Source organism: Poecilia latipinna, unplaced genomic scaffold, assembly GCF_001443285.1.
Source record: "Poecilia latipinna isolate Pla-1442-1.1 unplaced genomic scaffold, P_latipinna-1.0 Scaffold61, whole genome shotgun sequence".
NCBI classification, from domain to species: Eukaryota; Metazoa; Chordata; class Actinopteri; order Cyprinodontiformes; family Poeciliidae; genus Poecilia; species Poecilia latipinna.
Window position 1 is genome coordinate 444950 of NW_015112677.1, and position 11438 is coordinate 456387.

Here is an 11438-nt window from a genome sequence, read left to right on the forward strand (position 1 = left end):
ATAATTTTTAGCCCAGACCTAGCTGAAAGATTTAGTGCCGATGGCTAAGTCAATAGAGTTCAGCAAATAAGACGGTGGGATTGGAGACCTTTATCCATAGTCGTTCAGTCACGAAGAAATTGCAGTTGGAAGCCCAATTAAGGATAAAAAGATAAAAAAAATAAATCATTCTCCAGATTCAACAAGAAAACAAAACCAACAGAGAGATAAAAGTGCAAATGTCTCCAATAATAAATTGACATCAAAATGTACAAAGTTATTGGATATAATATTGAAAAACAGTTCATGTAAATAGATAAAAAAAATGTTTCAATAGGGTTCATAGCTTTACTCTTGCAGGCAAACACCAAATACATTTACTCAGGGAGGTAATACAAAGATTCTGCTTGCACAAAGATGCTGATGTACTTGAGTCTTCTCACTGTACTGCATGTATTGTGTTACATAAGACCATAACACCAATTGAAATCGTATTAAAAGAGCAACATATTGTAATTCTAGTCCATTCAAGAGTCAGTAATGAATAAAAAATATTTTGAAGTTTAGGTTCAAACCTACATTACAATTTTTTAAAATCAGAATTAAAAATTAATCCTTGACAAGACCTTTGCATAGAATGCAGTCATTTCAAATCTTAAATAATTCCATCAACAGCATAGACATGAAGCCCTGTAAGTATTTAACACTGCTGTTTCCAGTTTTATGCACCACAATACAACAGCTTACTAAGAAAAAAAATAGCGAATATGTTCCTTTAACATTGACAATAAAAATCAGTTCCTTTGTGCAACCAGCAAGTGTGTGCACATGTCTTCCATTCTCTAAGTCTCCTTGACTTACCTTAAATTGGTTTCTGTTTTTTAGTAATGTGCTTAATTAGAAAGTCATTTACAAATTTTGCACTCAATAGAGCCAAGATAGACAGTTGGAAGGCTTACCAACCACTAGAGCACATCAAATCTCAGCCCCTCCCTAAGTAACTGACACGCTTTGCCACACATAAAACACCACAGTTGAGCATGCTGAGGGTAAAGGCTACTCCTATTGTGCATGCCTTGTGTAATGGGACTGTGTGGTTTGTCAGGATAGGACTAAGTAAATTATAAACCTCATCTTTAACTTCCAGATAGTACAGATGTGGAAAATTGGCCAATGCACAGTTCATGCAAATTAACAGAGAAGCAAATCCATCTAAAATACTGGGAGTAAGCAGTGGCAAAAACAGACATAAACACCGTAGATTTCAAAGAAAATGAAAGGACTTCAGCCTGGCATCTCTGGATCTTAAGGGTTCCCCACTGTACATATGTAGGTATGTCAGATTTGTGCGCATGTATACGATGTATGACGATATGCAGACTAAGCCCTCTTTCATTTTGGGGGGAGGGAGTTGTTTTACCTGTTGTGGATCTGAGAGTTGAAGTGACAGTGGAGGATGTCATTGAAGGCAAGCAGTCGTCATCTTGGGAATAACCAGCCTGAATTGCACGGAGGTAACTGTGGCTTCGAGTGCGGAACGAACCAGGCAGGTCCAAGGCCTCCATGGCCTGTGATTCTACTTCACTAAAAACGGACTCGCAAACTGACTCAAACTGGCCATTGATCTCAGTCTCACTCACCTGAGAGACAAAAACAGGAATAGCAGTCCTTAATTTTTCCTCTTCCTTTCTCTTTCTCACTTTGATTCTTCCCCTTTGTACAGCAAATATGAAGGAGTGTTAGCAAAAGGAAACGCCACTGTAAAACTCGACCTTAAACTGAATGAAAGTCAGCTCAAATGGAGACACTGCAGGTGACAACAAGAGACAAATCAGAAAAAGATACAGAAGCTGTTATAAGACATGAGATCGACTGTGACATATAACTAATTATACAAAATATTAAAACGCATTCCAGTGTCAATTCATTGTCTCTCTAACTCTAGCAGGTATTTTGGAAGTAGTGTGTGATTAAAGATGCACCGAGAAATTGGTTGGTGGCTGAGCTGGTTGTTTTTGACCTGATTGGCCAAATCCAGCAAGTTGGGCTAACAATAGCCTCATAATTGTCATCCTCATCATCATACTTATAAAGTGCTTCTGTGTGAAGAAGACTCAAAATTAGCTTTATCTTTTCAAGTGAGTTATTTAAAATGAAGTGAAATAAGGGACATTACAGCTATTTCACAAGATATTTTCCATGACATGCTGCAAAAAAGTGAGAGAGTAAGAATTCTAGGAGATAACAATTTTGCTATTTCTTGTGTTTTTAAAAGTATCCTGCTATTCACAGATCAAAGTTGTTCTGTATGCACTGCGTTGTATTTATGGAATTTATACCAATCTGTGCACTAGAATAATTGTATAAAACCATAATTGTTCTCTCTCCATTTTGTATTTATTCCACAGAAACCTTAAATGTGCATCCAAAGGAGAGCAGCTGCCTGAATGTACGCCCCTATCTTTTGACCAAAATCTTTCCTGCTGTATCCCCTTCTCCATATGGAAGCATTGGAGCTGGCTCTGTCATGCATCTTCTTACTGCAGCAACCCCAGCACATCTCACAGTGGTGGTCCGAAATAACTCCCACAGAGGATCCAGCTGTGTGAATCCACACACAGTATTAAAGAGCGACATACCTGTAAAGGTTGGTGTGTAATGGATAGTTAGATATTAAAATTCATTGTTCAAGCTTAGCTTTTTACTTTGATAAGAAGCAATTGATTAAAAACTCCAGTTTTTTTAAGTCCTAAAATAGAGCAGTGATAAACTTGGCATCAGTATAATTTCCAATTCATTAATTTTACCTCTTTACACCACAAAATCTTGAAAGGAAGTAGTAGATGTTACAATGAGACTTAGTGCTTCAAAAACAGATCCAAGAATATATGTATTTAGTAAGGAAGGTCAATTTGAAAAACAGATTTTGTTTGACTATCAATATTCAAAACATATCCCTCCACACTTATTGGCACCCATATCTTTAAATAAATTAATCTTTTATCTCTGTACTTTATTTTCTTAAGGACCCACATTAAGAAAATAATGTGCTCTACACAGTAAATGATTGATAGTGCTTGGATATCCAAGAATTCACCACTTAGGTCCCGTGACCGTTGGGTTAGGAGAGGAATTAAAGTGCTAATTTTTCCTATTGAATTATATTTTATAAATCTTTGTCTGGGTGCCAATAAGCAAGTCAAAAGTTGTAATGGGAAATGCCTTAATTGATAAAAAGATTTGTAAATCAAATCAAAGATTATGTGTACAAGTTGCCATAGATAACAGCATACTCATTGATCATATATTTTGATTTTTAGACTGCTAAAGCAGCTGACAAATGATGTAGCTAAGTTAAACATCATGTTTTAATAACAGTCTGATTTAAAACAATGGTTGTCAAGAGAGGATGCCACATTTTGGTAAACACTTGTTTTCATGACAGCTCCCTTTCTGACTCAAATCTTTTATGATATTTTCTTCTGTCTGCTTAGCTTGAGTGTCAAGTTGTAGAAATGGACGTAAGGAGAGAAGATGAGGATTAAAACTGAGGTAAGAAATGAGAAGTGTTTCCACAATAACTGTACCAATAGTAACATTATATCGAGCTGTGAAAATGGTGCAAAACAGGAGGTAAGTTCAATTTTACATTTGAAGTTATGCATCCTTTAGATGGATGTTTAAGACTCACCTGGCTGACGCAGCTAGCTTGACTGAGGGTGCTAACGGCACGCATGTAGCTCTGGTTGCGAGAGCGAAAAGGAGGGGGATGAAAGGAGGTGGCAGGATCCAGCGTGACACTTGGGTGGGGCCGCAAATCTCTGGTTTGCAAGTGGTAACCCTGGCTGAACAAGGACAGGAGCGAGTTGGGGTGGGGAGACACAAAATTTCTCAGTTTAAAAACTGTTTACTAAACTGTTGCTGGGGAAAATACATTGCGTGTATAGGCAGAATCCAGACAAAATAAAAAAAGAGATCAATTTAAGAACAGTTTTAAATGTGAGCTATGTTAACTTCAGCTTTAAGAGTCCAATTATACAAGAGTTGCACTTAAATGAGTGTAGATTCAGAACAATGATAGATTACTACATTTGTGAGCTGTGCAGAAGAAACCACAGGGTCTTTTTTGTTTGCATACAACCGCAGAAGCGATCAGAACCCCACAGTGATGATGGTGAATAAAAGGGCACAGAGCACTCAGAGGCAGAGAGAACCGAGTAGTGCATGACGCCTCACAGAATTTGTCTCTATTTAAAAGCTACAGTGGCTTAAAGCAAAAATTCAGACAGCCAACATTATAAAAACAAGTTCAATTGAAAGTCAGTAAAACAACAGGTATGAAACAAACAAGTCCAGTCACCTCACACGGGAAAAACTCAAATTCATTGCTAATGTTTCACTTTATGTCTTAGAAGTCAACGATTATTCTATCATTCTTTCAGTTTTTGTTGAAGTAAGTTCAGATGACTGTGAAGAACACTCAACTGTAAAGGTGGCAGCAGTGTAAAGGTTTAAGTAACCACTGCTCTTGCCCCGTTTAAAAAATAAATCCTCTCTGTTTAATAATTATTTTAAAAGTTAAAGTTACTAGTTGGACATTTGTTGAAAGAACAAAAGTTTCCCTCTGGTGTTTGACAATTTGCAAACTCCCATTTGTGCGGAGGCTTTATTTACGTCCAATGGGCTATTGCCTCTTCCTGCACTGTTCTCATTACTTCTTTTTCTTAATACCTTTGATATGTATTTTAATTGTGCAAAATAAAATAAACTAACCTAAAAGGTCATGTGGGAGAGTCAGTGCTTGGAGACAGTCTAACAAAATGATCAAAATATTAGGTTAACACCACACCTGCACTGTCTATTGTCTCATAGGGACTACTAACAAACAAAATAAGTGGGAATCTCGTCCCATTAACTTTTTCTTAACAACCATGTCCTATTTTTTTCAGACCTCAATAAATATTTGTTTGTAATATTTGTTCTTCTGACCAACATTGATGTTAGCTTATGCTACGTTATCAATGAGAATTATTCTTTTTTCACATTGTCTATTAATTCCATTAAGAGGGGCAACGTTCATCCAGTTTGTGTGTGCATATCAACTAGCGACATTGTATTTTCAAGTTATTAAATCCCACAAATGTTTCACTAGAACCAGCATTTTAGTTGATGTTTGCTTGAGGGTTTGCTTATTTTTACTTATAAAGCAAGATATCTGTCATTAAAAACTGAAAACTAAACCATAGACACAGCTTTGATAAGGACCTGCTGTGCTTGGCAGGCAGCCCTACCTTTGGGAGTCTAAATGGGGTCTCTGCATGGCTGATTTAAGGACAAGAGCATCAGGACGAATGGCTGCCTGTGGAGAAGTCTTAGGACTCGTGTCGGAGTCTCCGCTTTCATCCTCCAGCTCTCCCATAGCTTTGACGTAGCTACTGCTCCGCATGCGGCGACATGGAATCTCCTCGTCTTTGTCACCGGGGTAACCGCTCCACTCATCTTGGGGTACCTGCAGGACACAACACATCTTAATGCAAAACACTGTCATGCTTAGTCCAGTGTTTGTGGAGAAATTTCAGACGGATGCTCCTTTTCTTCTGAGTGCAAAATGTGAGCCTTTTCTTAGTGTGAGTGCAAAAAGTATCATTAGCATGTACAATGGTGCCCAATGAGCCAAATGAGTACGAGACGTTTATGAGGCAAGCTGTTGCATACGATCGGCTTGTTTGTGTCTCCAACGGGAAAATTAAGCTCAATAACTGTTTTATTGATCTCAGAGCTTCGCCTCCTAAAATAAACAATATCGTTATTAAACCTCTCTCTTTCATTAGAATTTGATAGAGGCAGCCTTTCCTTTAGCTAACATTAATAAATATCCTGATTCATTCTTAAAAACATTGAAATAGGCACATTGTGTTTTTACAAGTCCTGCATTTTAAGAGCTGATGTTCTTTGCAGTAATTTCAAGGGACAGAGTGAATATTTTGAACTTGATGATGCTAGTTTTTACACGATAAACCTCTGAGTTGAGCACAGCTTTTCCTAGCATCATTTATTATTATTGCAAAAGATAAATTAACAGCCATTTCAGGTGGACAATCCTTTACTGCTTTATGATGAATCATCCCCCTTGAAGGCAAGAATTAATAACTGCAGTTTGTTTCACAAACAAGCTGTCTTTGAATCAGTCAATTAGTCGATCAATCAAGTACATTTCAGCAGCACAACGGTTCAGGGTGCTTTACATAGTAAAAACACAAAGTTAAAAAGTTATAAAGAAAACATACAGTCATAAATTAAACCAACCTAAATGAAACAGTGGACCTAATTCTGGTTTTAGGAGGATTATTTGGACTAATCATCAAAATAAGTAGGTCATAGTGACATTTTTTTTTCCTGGTACCCAGGTTGGCAGATCAGAATAAGTGAATTATAGACCATCCATCCATCCATCAGTTGATATACTAATTGATCAGTAACAGCATTTATATATTTTCATATAAGATCTGATGAATAAACAGCAGTACTTATTATTGGGACATTGAACCCAAGTATTTAAAAGATGAGCTAAAATGAATCGATTTTGTTTTAACCTGCATAAAACAGACTAAGAATTTGTTCTTTTTAAGGGTGAACAACGGTGCTAGCAGAGTAAAAAGTTAGAGGAAAAGAATCTTGACTTTTTCATTCTGTGTTACAATAATTCTAGTGTGATTTCTGGGACAAAAATAAACCGGATGGATTTCTTGTTCCAACTAGAGTTGTTGGTAGAAGAAATCCCTGTATTTTCTGCAAATCTGAGTGATTCAAACAAAGCTATATACAAACCAAGACAGCTCCAAACAAAATGCATGGGCTGAGATGCTTCATAATTCTGAATCTCAAAGTAATTTAAGACAATGAAACATGCACTCTCAAGCAAAACGAAGTTCAAAAACCTTCTCTGTATTGTGTTCAGTATCACCATGGAAGTAATTTACTATACAGCTACAACATTCAAATGAATCTGTACAACATCTGGAAAAAAACTGTTTTAAACCGTTTTAAAAAACAAGTTTTCTATTCTTATTTTGTCTTTTTAACAGCAGATACTCATTCTGCTTCCACTGCTATCTTCCTCTGCTGCTATTGTAAGACGATAAATCATGTCGTATCAGCTCTTTGCATTTCTTTGCTATAACTTTTCAGCTTGAAAGCTCTGTGTGTGTTACTTTTAAAAATTTATGCAACAAAACTCTCGCATTATGACTTTTATGTTGCAATATTTTGTCATTTTGGGGGAGAGATAAACCAGGTTATGACTCCAGGAAAATATAGGTGATCTTTAATGCAATGCAGAGACTTGCATTGAACTCAGGAATTACAAAGACGCAACATTCCTTCTATACTCCGTGGTAACATATTTCCACTGATACTTCTTCACTGAGTCTTACTGAAAAGTGTTTCTTTTAGCATTTGCATGTTTTTTTAACTGGATAAAACTACATCCAATAAAAGTTTCCTGTCCTTGATGAGAAGAGTAAGCCCTGTCAAAAGACACTGCACACATACACTGATGCTGACACTGTAAAAAACAAAAAGTCCCTCAAACAGACAGATGTATTAATGAAGTAGAAGCTTATCATCATTTTGTGGTTGGTGGTGTACAAATTGAATTAATTTCTTCTTAGAACAACTTGTATATTTTCAAGTTCTCAGACCAAAGGGATGTATGCACACATGTTTGGATACATCATGTGAGATGGAAACTAGAGAGATTTATTCAGCAAAGTACCTAATGTTGTCTGATTTAAAAAAAAAAGATATAGTGGTCAGACATGAAGCATCTGTAATTACTTTCCTGTCTGTACTGTCTGTACAGGTATTGGTGTAAAAGAGATGTTAGTGAAATTAATTTTATAGATTCACTCCCTGTTGGATTGAGAAGAAAATTGGATTCAGAAGAAATTCATTACATATTCTTCTATATGCATACATCTGAGTCTGTTCTATCAGAATGCTCTCTGAACCTGGCAAAGTGCAGTGCTGCCTCATTACTTGCAAAGTTATATCTAAAGGTTCTTTTGAAGTGGCAACAGTTACTGTCATGATTAGTCACCAAAAAAAAAAAAAAAAAACCCCTGGGGGGGGGCAACATATGCACAGGAATATTTTCTCTATGCTCATGGTTCTTTCCTGTTCTCTCTTTCATTGCTGTAGCATTAAAATTTCTAATTCATTTCAGGTTTTAGAAAAAGAAGATGATGACTGTCAAGTTTTAAACTTTTAAAGAGTTTTATCCCTGATCTGTTGTGTTCCTTGGTATTCAAAATGCAGATTTTTACTCACCAATAGATTTTATTTAATGCTTATCTTTGCTGGGCCGGTGTAGGATCTCCCTTTAATTATGATTTGAGGACAAATTAGTTTATAAAATGAGTTAGATTCACTTTTTGTCTGCTCAATTCAATAGAAAACAGTAATATCAATGATTAAAAGTAAACTAAAACGGGGTCATTGTTACTGTTTTTTACCCGTTTATCAATCTAGGGAAAGAAATGGCTGCAACATTTTGATTGTTTGAGGTGTTTTCACAGGAGTCTCAGATTTATTTCATGTTGATGTTTAATTAATTAAAATGGGGACTTTTTCTTTTTAACAGTTCTGAAATTAAAATAAATTACAAAGTATCAGGAGGGAATTCAGTTGTGTCATGAGAGAGAAGCTTTTTTTGCTCACAGTGCAGACTCTCCTCTGCTCTTCCAGTCACTCACTTCATCCACTTACATGACTTGGCTGTGTCTCTGCCACCACTGCTGAACTACTGTCAGAAAAAGCACATGAGCTGATTGCTCTTTTTGGCTCTGGCATCGAGGAGTCTGCCTCCATCCCTCTCATTCTATTCTGCTCATGTCCAAAATGAGCTCCTGTCAGAATTTGACCTCTCCTTGTCCTGTTTATTGAATTTAATGACGGAACAGAAATATAAAGAACTAAATATCCTAGGATGTTTCAAAATGTGAAAAAAACTTAAATCATTATGCATGACATCTTTCTGTTAGATTTATCCTTCCCCACGAGTGGAAGAACATCCATCCATAATGTGCTAAATAAATTAATAAGCCTTAATGACAGCAGCAGAAAAAGAATGATTTTCATCTTAATGTGCAGCCATTGATCATCTGAGACTGTAGTTAACCAGGCAGCAATCAGTTACTGAGGCTGTGCACCAGCTCATTAGCACTACTGTTGGAGCTCATATGATGCTATACCTGACAAGATGTGCTGACCCTCTCAGGCTACCAGACAGATAAGCTGCTTTACAGCCTCATTAGGTAATATAACACCAAAGAGAGTTTGTTTTAAAATAATCTTTGGGTAAAAAGTCCAATTCACTGAAAAAGTTCTTGCACCAGGGTTAGTGAGTTAGTCAGCAGTTACTTTCTAGGAAGACTGTATTTGAAAGCCTCTTTGTCAGATCAATGATAAATAACCTAGTTTGGAAGTGCGTGCACTTGTTTCTGTAAATTTACTCAGTTCTCGTTTCAGTAAACTAAGATAGATAACGAGCAAGAACAATTTTCTGTTAGAACCTGTCCAAATAATTATTTTATGTACAGCATTGGTTTGCAGAAGCATTCATTACAACCCAAAACCAAACTTTCATATAGATTTTATGTAAAACATAAAGCATAAATTATATTTTTCTTTACAAATGAGATCCTCAAAAATGTTTGAAGCATTTGCTTGGGACATTGTGTTGGATTTTATTCAAAGGTATTGTCAAAATACAAACAGATGCAATTTTCTGATTTCTATTTGTAAAACAAATTATAACTATAATTCTTTTAATTTTACAGTTCAGTGCTGCTTTGTGCTTAACATAAAATATGCAATATGCATAAATCTGTGGCTATCGGGTGAGAAAATGTAAAAGTTCAAAGGATAATAATACATTTGTGAATCTCAGTGTCGGTGGACCTAAGCAGTAAACCAGCTGATGCAAGATTCATTTTTCCCCCCTACCAATTCAAACAGTTTGTATATTTCAACATGACAGCTTGTAAAAATAACCTGTGTTCTTGACTCAGTTTTAAGTTACTCTCCACAAGTCATCTGTTTTTTTAAGAGTTGTTTTTTCCCCAGATGACAGTAAAAATTTCCTATCCCTGTAACATTGAGTTTACTTTTCAAAATTTCCTCTTGCATGCCTTACTCACACTCTTACTAGCGTCAGTAACTGTTTGCTACAAACTGAGGTGAATGCTCCTCCAGGGGTGGTCAAAAAGATTACGAAGGATGCTTGATGTTTTTCACAGCGAGGAAGTGTGTCAAACACAGGCATTATACACACTAAAGTGTTTGACAAGCACTTGTCTTTTTGTATAGTATTACAGGACCAGAGAGAGCATTGTGTTTGTAGTGACTCTCATGTGTTTTTAGATTAAAAAGTGCATTAACTCCTACAAATAAAATCAACAAGCAAAAAGTAAAAATCCTGATTTAATCAAGAGCAAATGTAGTTGTAGTTGTGTTTGCTGACACTTTGCAGATGCTGGTTTGTGAACTATCTCTATCAATATAAATGAGGTTTAAGGATATAAGTTACCAATCTGGTGGGCTAAAAGCTTCTGGAAGAAAATAATACATACTACCAACTGTCAAACATTTGGAGTAAAATATGTTAAAAAAAAAAAAAAACAATCCAGAAAATAAAAACTATTAAATCTGATTAGCTAACTTATCCTTTGCTGTACAAAGCTTCCTCTTCATTTCCACACTAAACAGCCTTTTCTTTGTGAACATTCTTAGAACAGATTGTGCCCATGTGCCACCTGCAGCCTCTTCATGTGCCCAACACAGAGACCTGCCAAAACATGCTTCTCTATTAAAGGACTCCATGTAGCACTGAAAAAATAGCATTTTATTTGCTTCTTTGCCTGACTGTGAATCTCAAGGCATCACTGGGAAAACAATATCTATACTCTTAAGAAATATCAATAATTCCTAAAGACATCTTAAGGATTTCTTTTTTAAAACATTTTCTGTCCAGTTATAGCCTAAGCATTTATAGAGTATTATTGTGTGCTTGGTACTTCAGACTAGCCTATCTAACTTAAAATGACTTACAGTTGAGCATTTTGCTTCCTTCCTAATTTGGTCCACAAAGTACTTTTTTACAAGAACAGTTAGTTTGATTCTTTGCAAGCATTTCAATGAATTTTCAAAGATAACAATATGATATACAAAATAGTATTTCTGAAGGAATAGTCTTTGAGTTTTAATTAAAACAGTCATCTCAATGTAGTGTACATTAGTTATTAAGGTTAATGAAGAACTAAACTGGAATTTGTTAACATCAAAAGTCAAATGGTGGACTCTGACTTGGCAACAAAACATAATCAATGTATCTTTTCTAATTATACATGCCATCATAAAGTTGCATCCATAAGAGCTCCAATATACATATCACCTTCCTA

At 35.9% G+C, this 11438-nt stretch overlaps 1 protein-coding gene and 1 long non-coding RNA gene across 6 annotated transcripts in view; one reads left to right on the plus strand and one right to left on the minus strand.

Moving 5' to 3' along the window:
• Window positions 1-11438, minus strand: part of LOC106962735 (disks large-associated protein 2-like) — a 98450-nt gene that overhangs the window by 26319 nt on the left and 60693 nt on the right. For all 5 annotated transcript variants that reach the window (XM_015057340.1, XM_015057323.1, XM_015057314.1 and 2 more), the window contains 3 exons: window positions 5271-5488; window positions 3671-3824; window positions 1400-1619 (listed from right to left, as the gene is read on the minus strand). In XM_015057340.1, coding sequence (XP_014912826.1) covers window positions 1400-1619; window positions 3671-3824; window positions 5271-5488 — 592 coding nt within the window. The remainder of the gene's footprint in view (window positions 1-1399; window positions 1620-3670; window positions 3825-5270; window positions 5489-11438) is intronic.
• LOC106962785 (uncharacterized) lies at window positions 2544-5344 on the plus strand. Its single transcript, XR_001428054.1, has 3 exons — window positions 2544-2626; window positions 3474-3531; window positions 5261-5344. It is a non-coding gene; the product is annotated as an uncharacterized LOC106962785 (long non-coding RNA).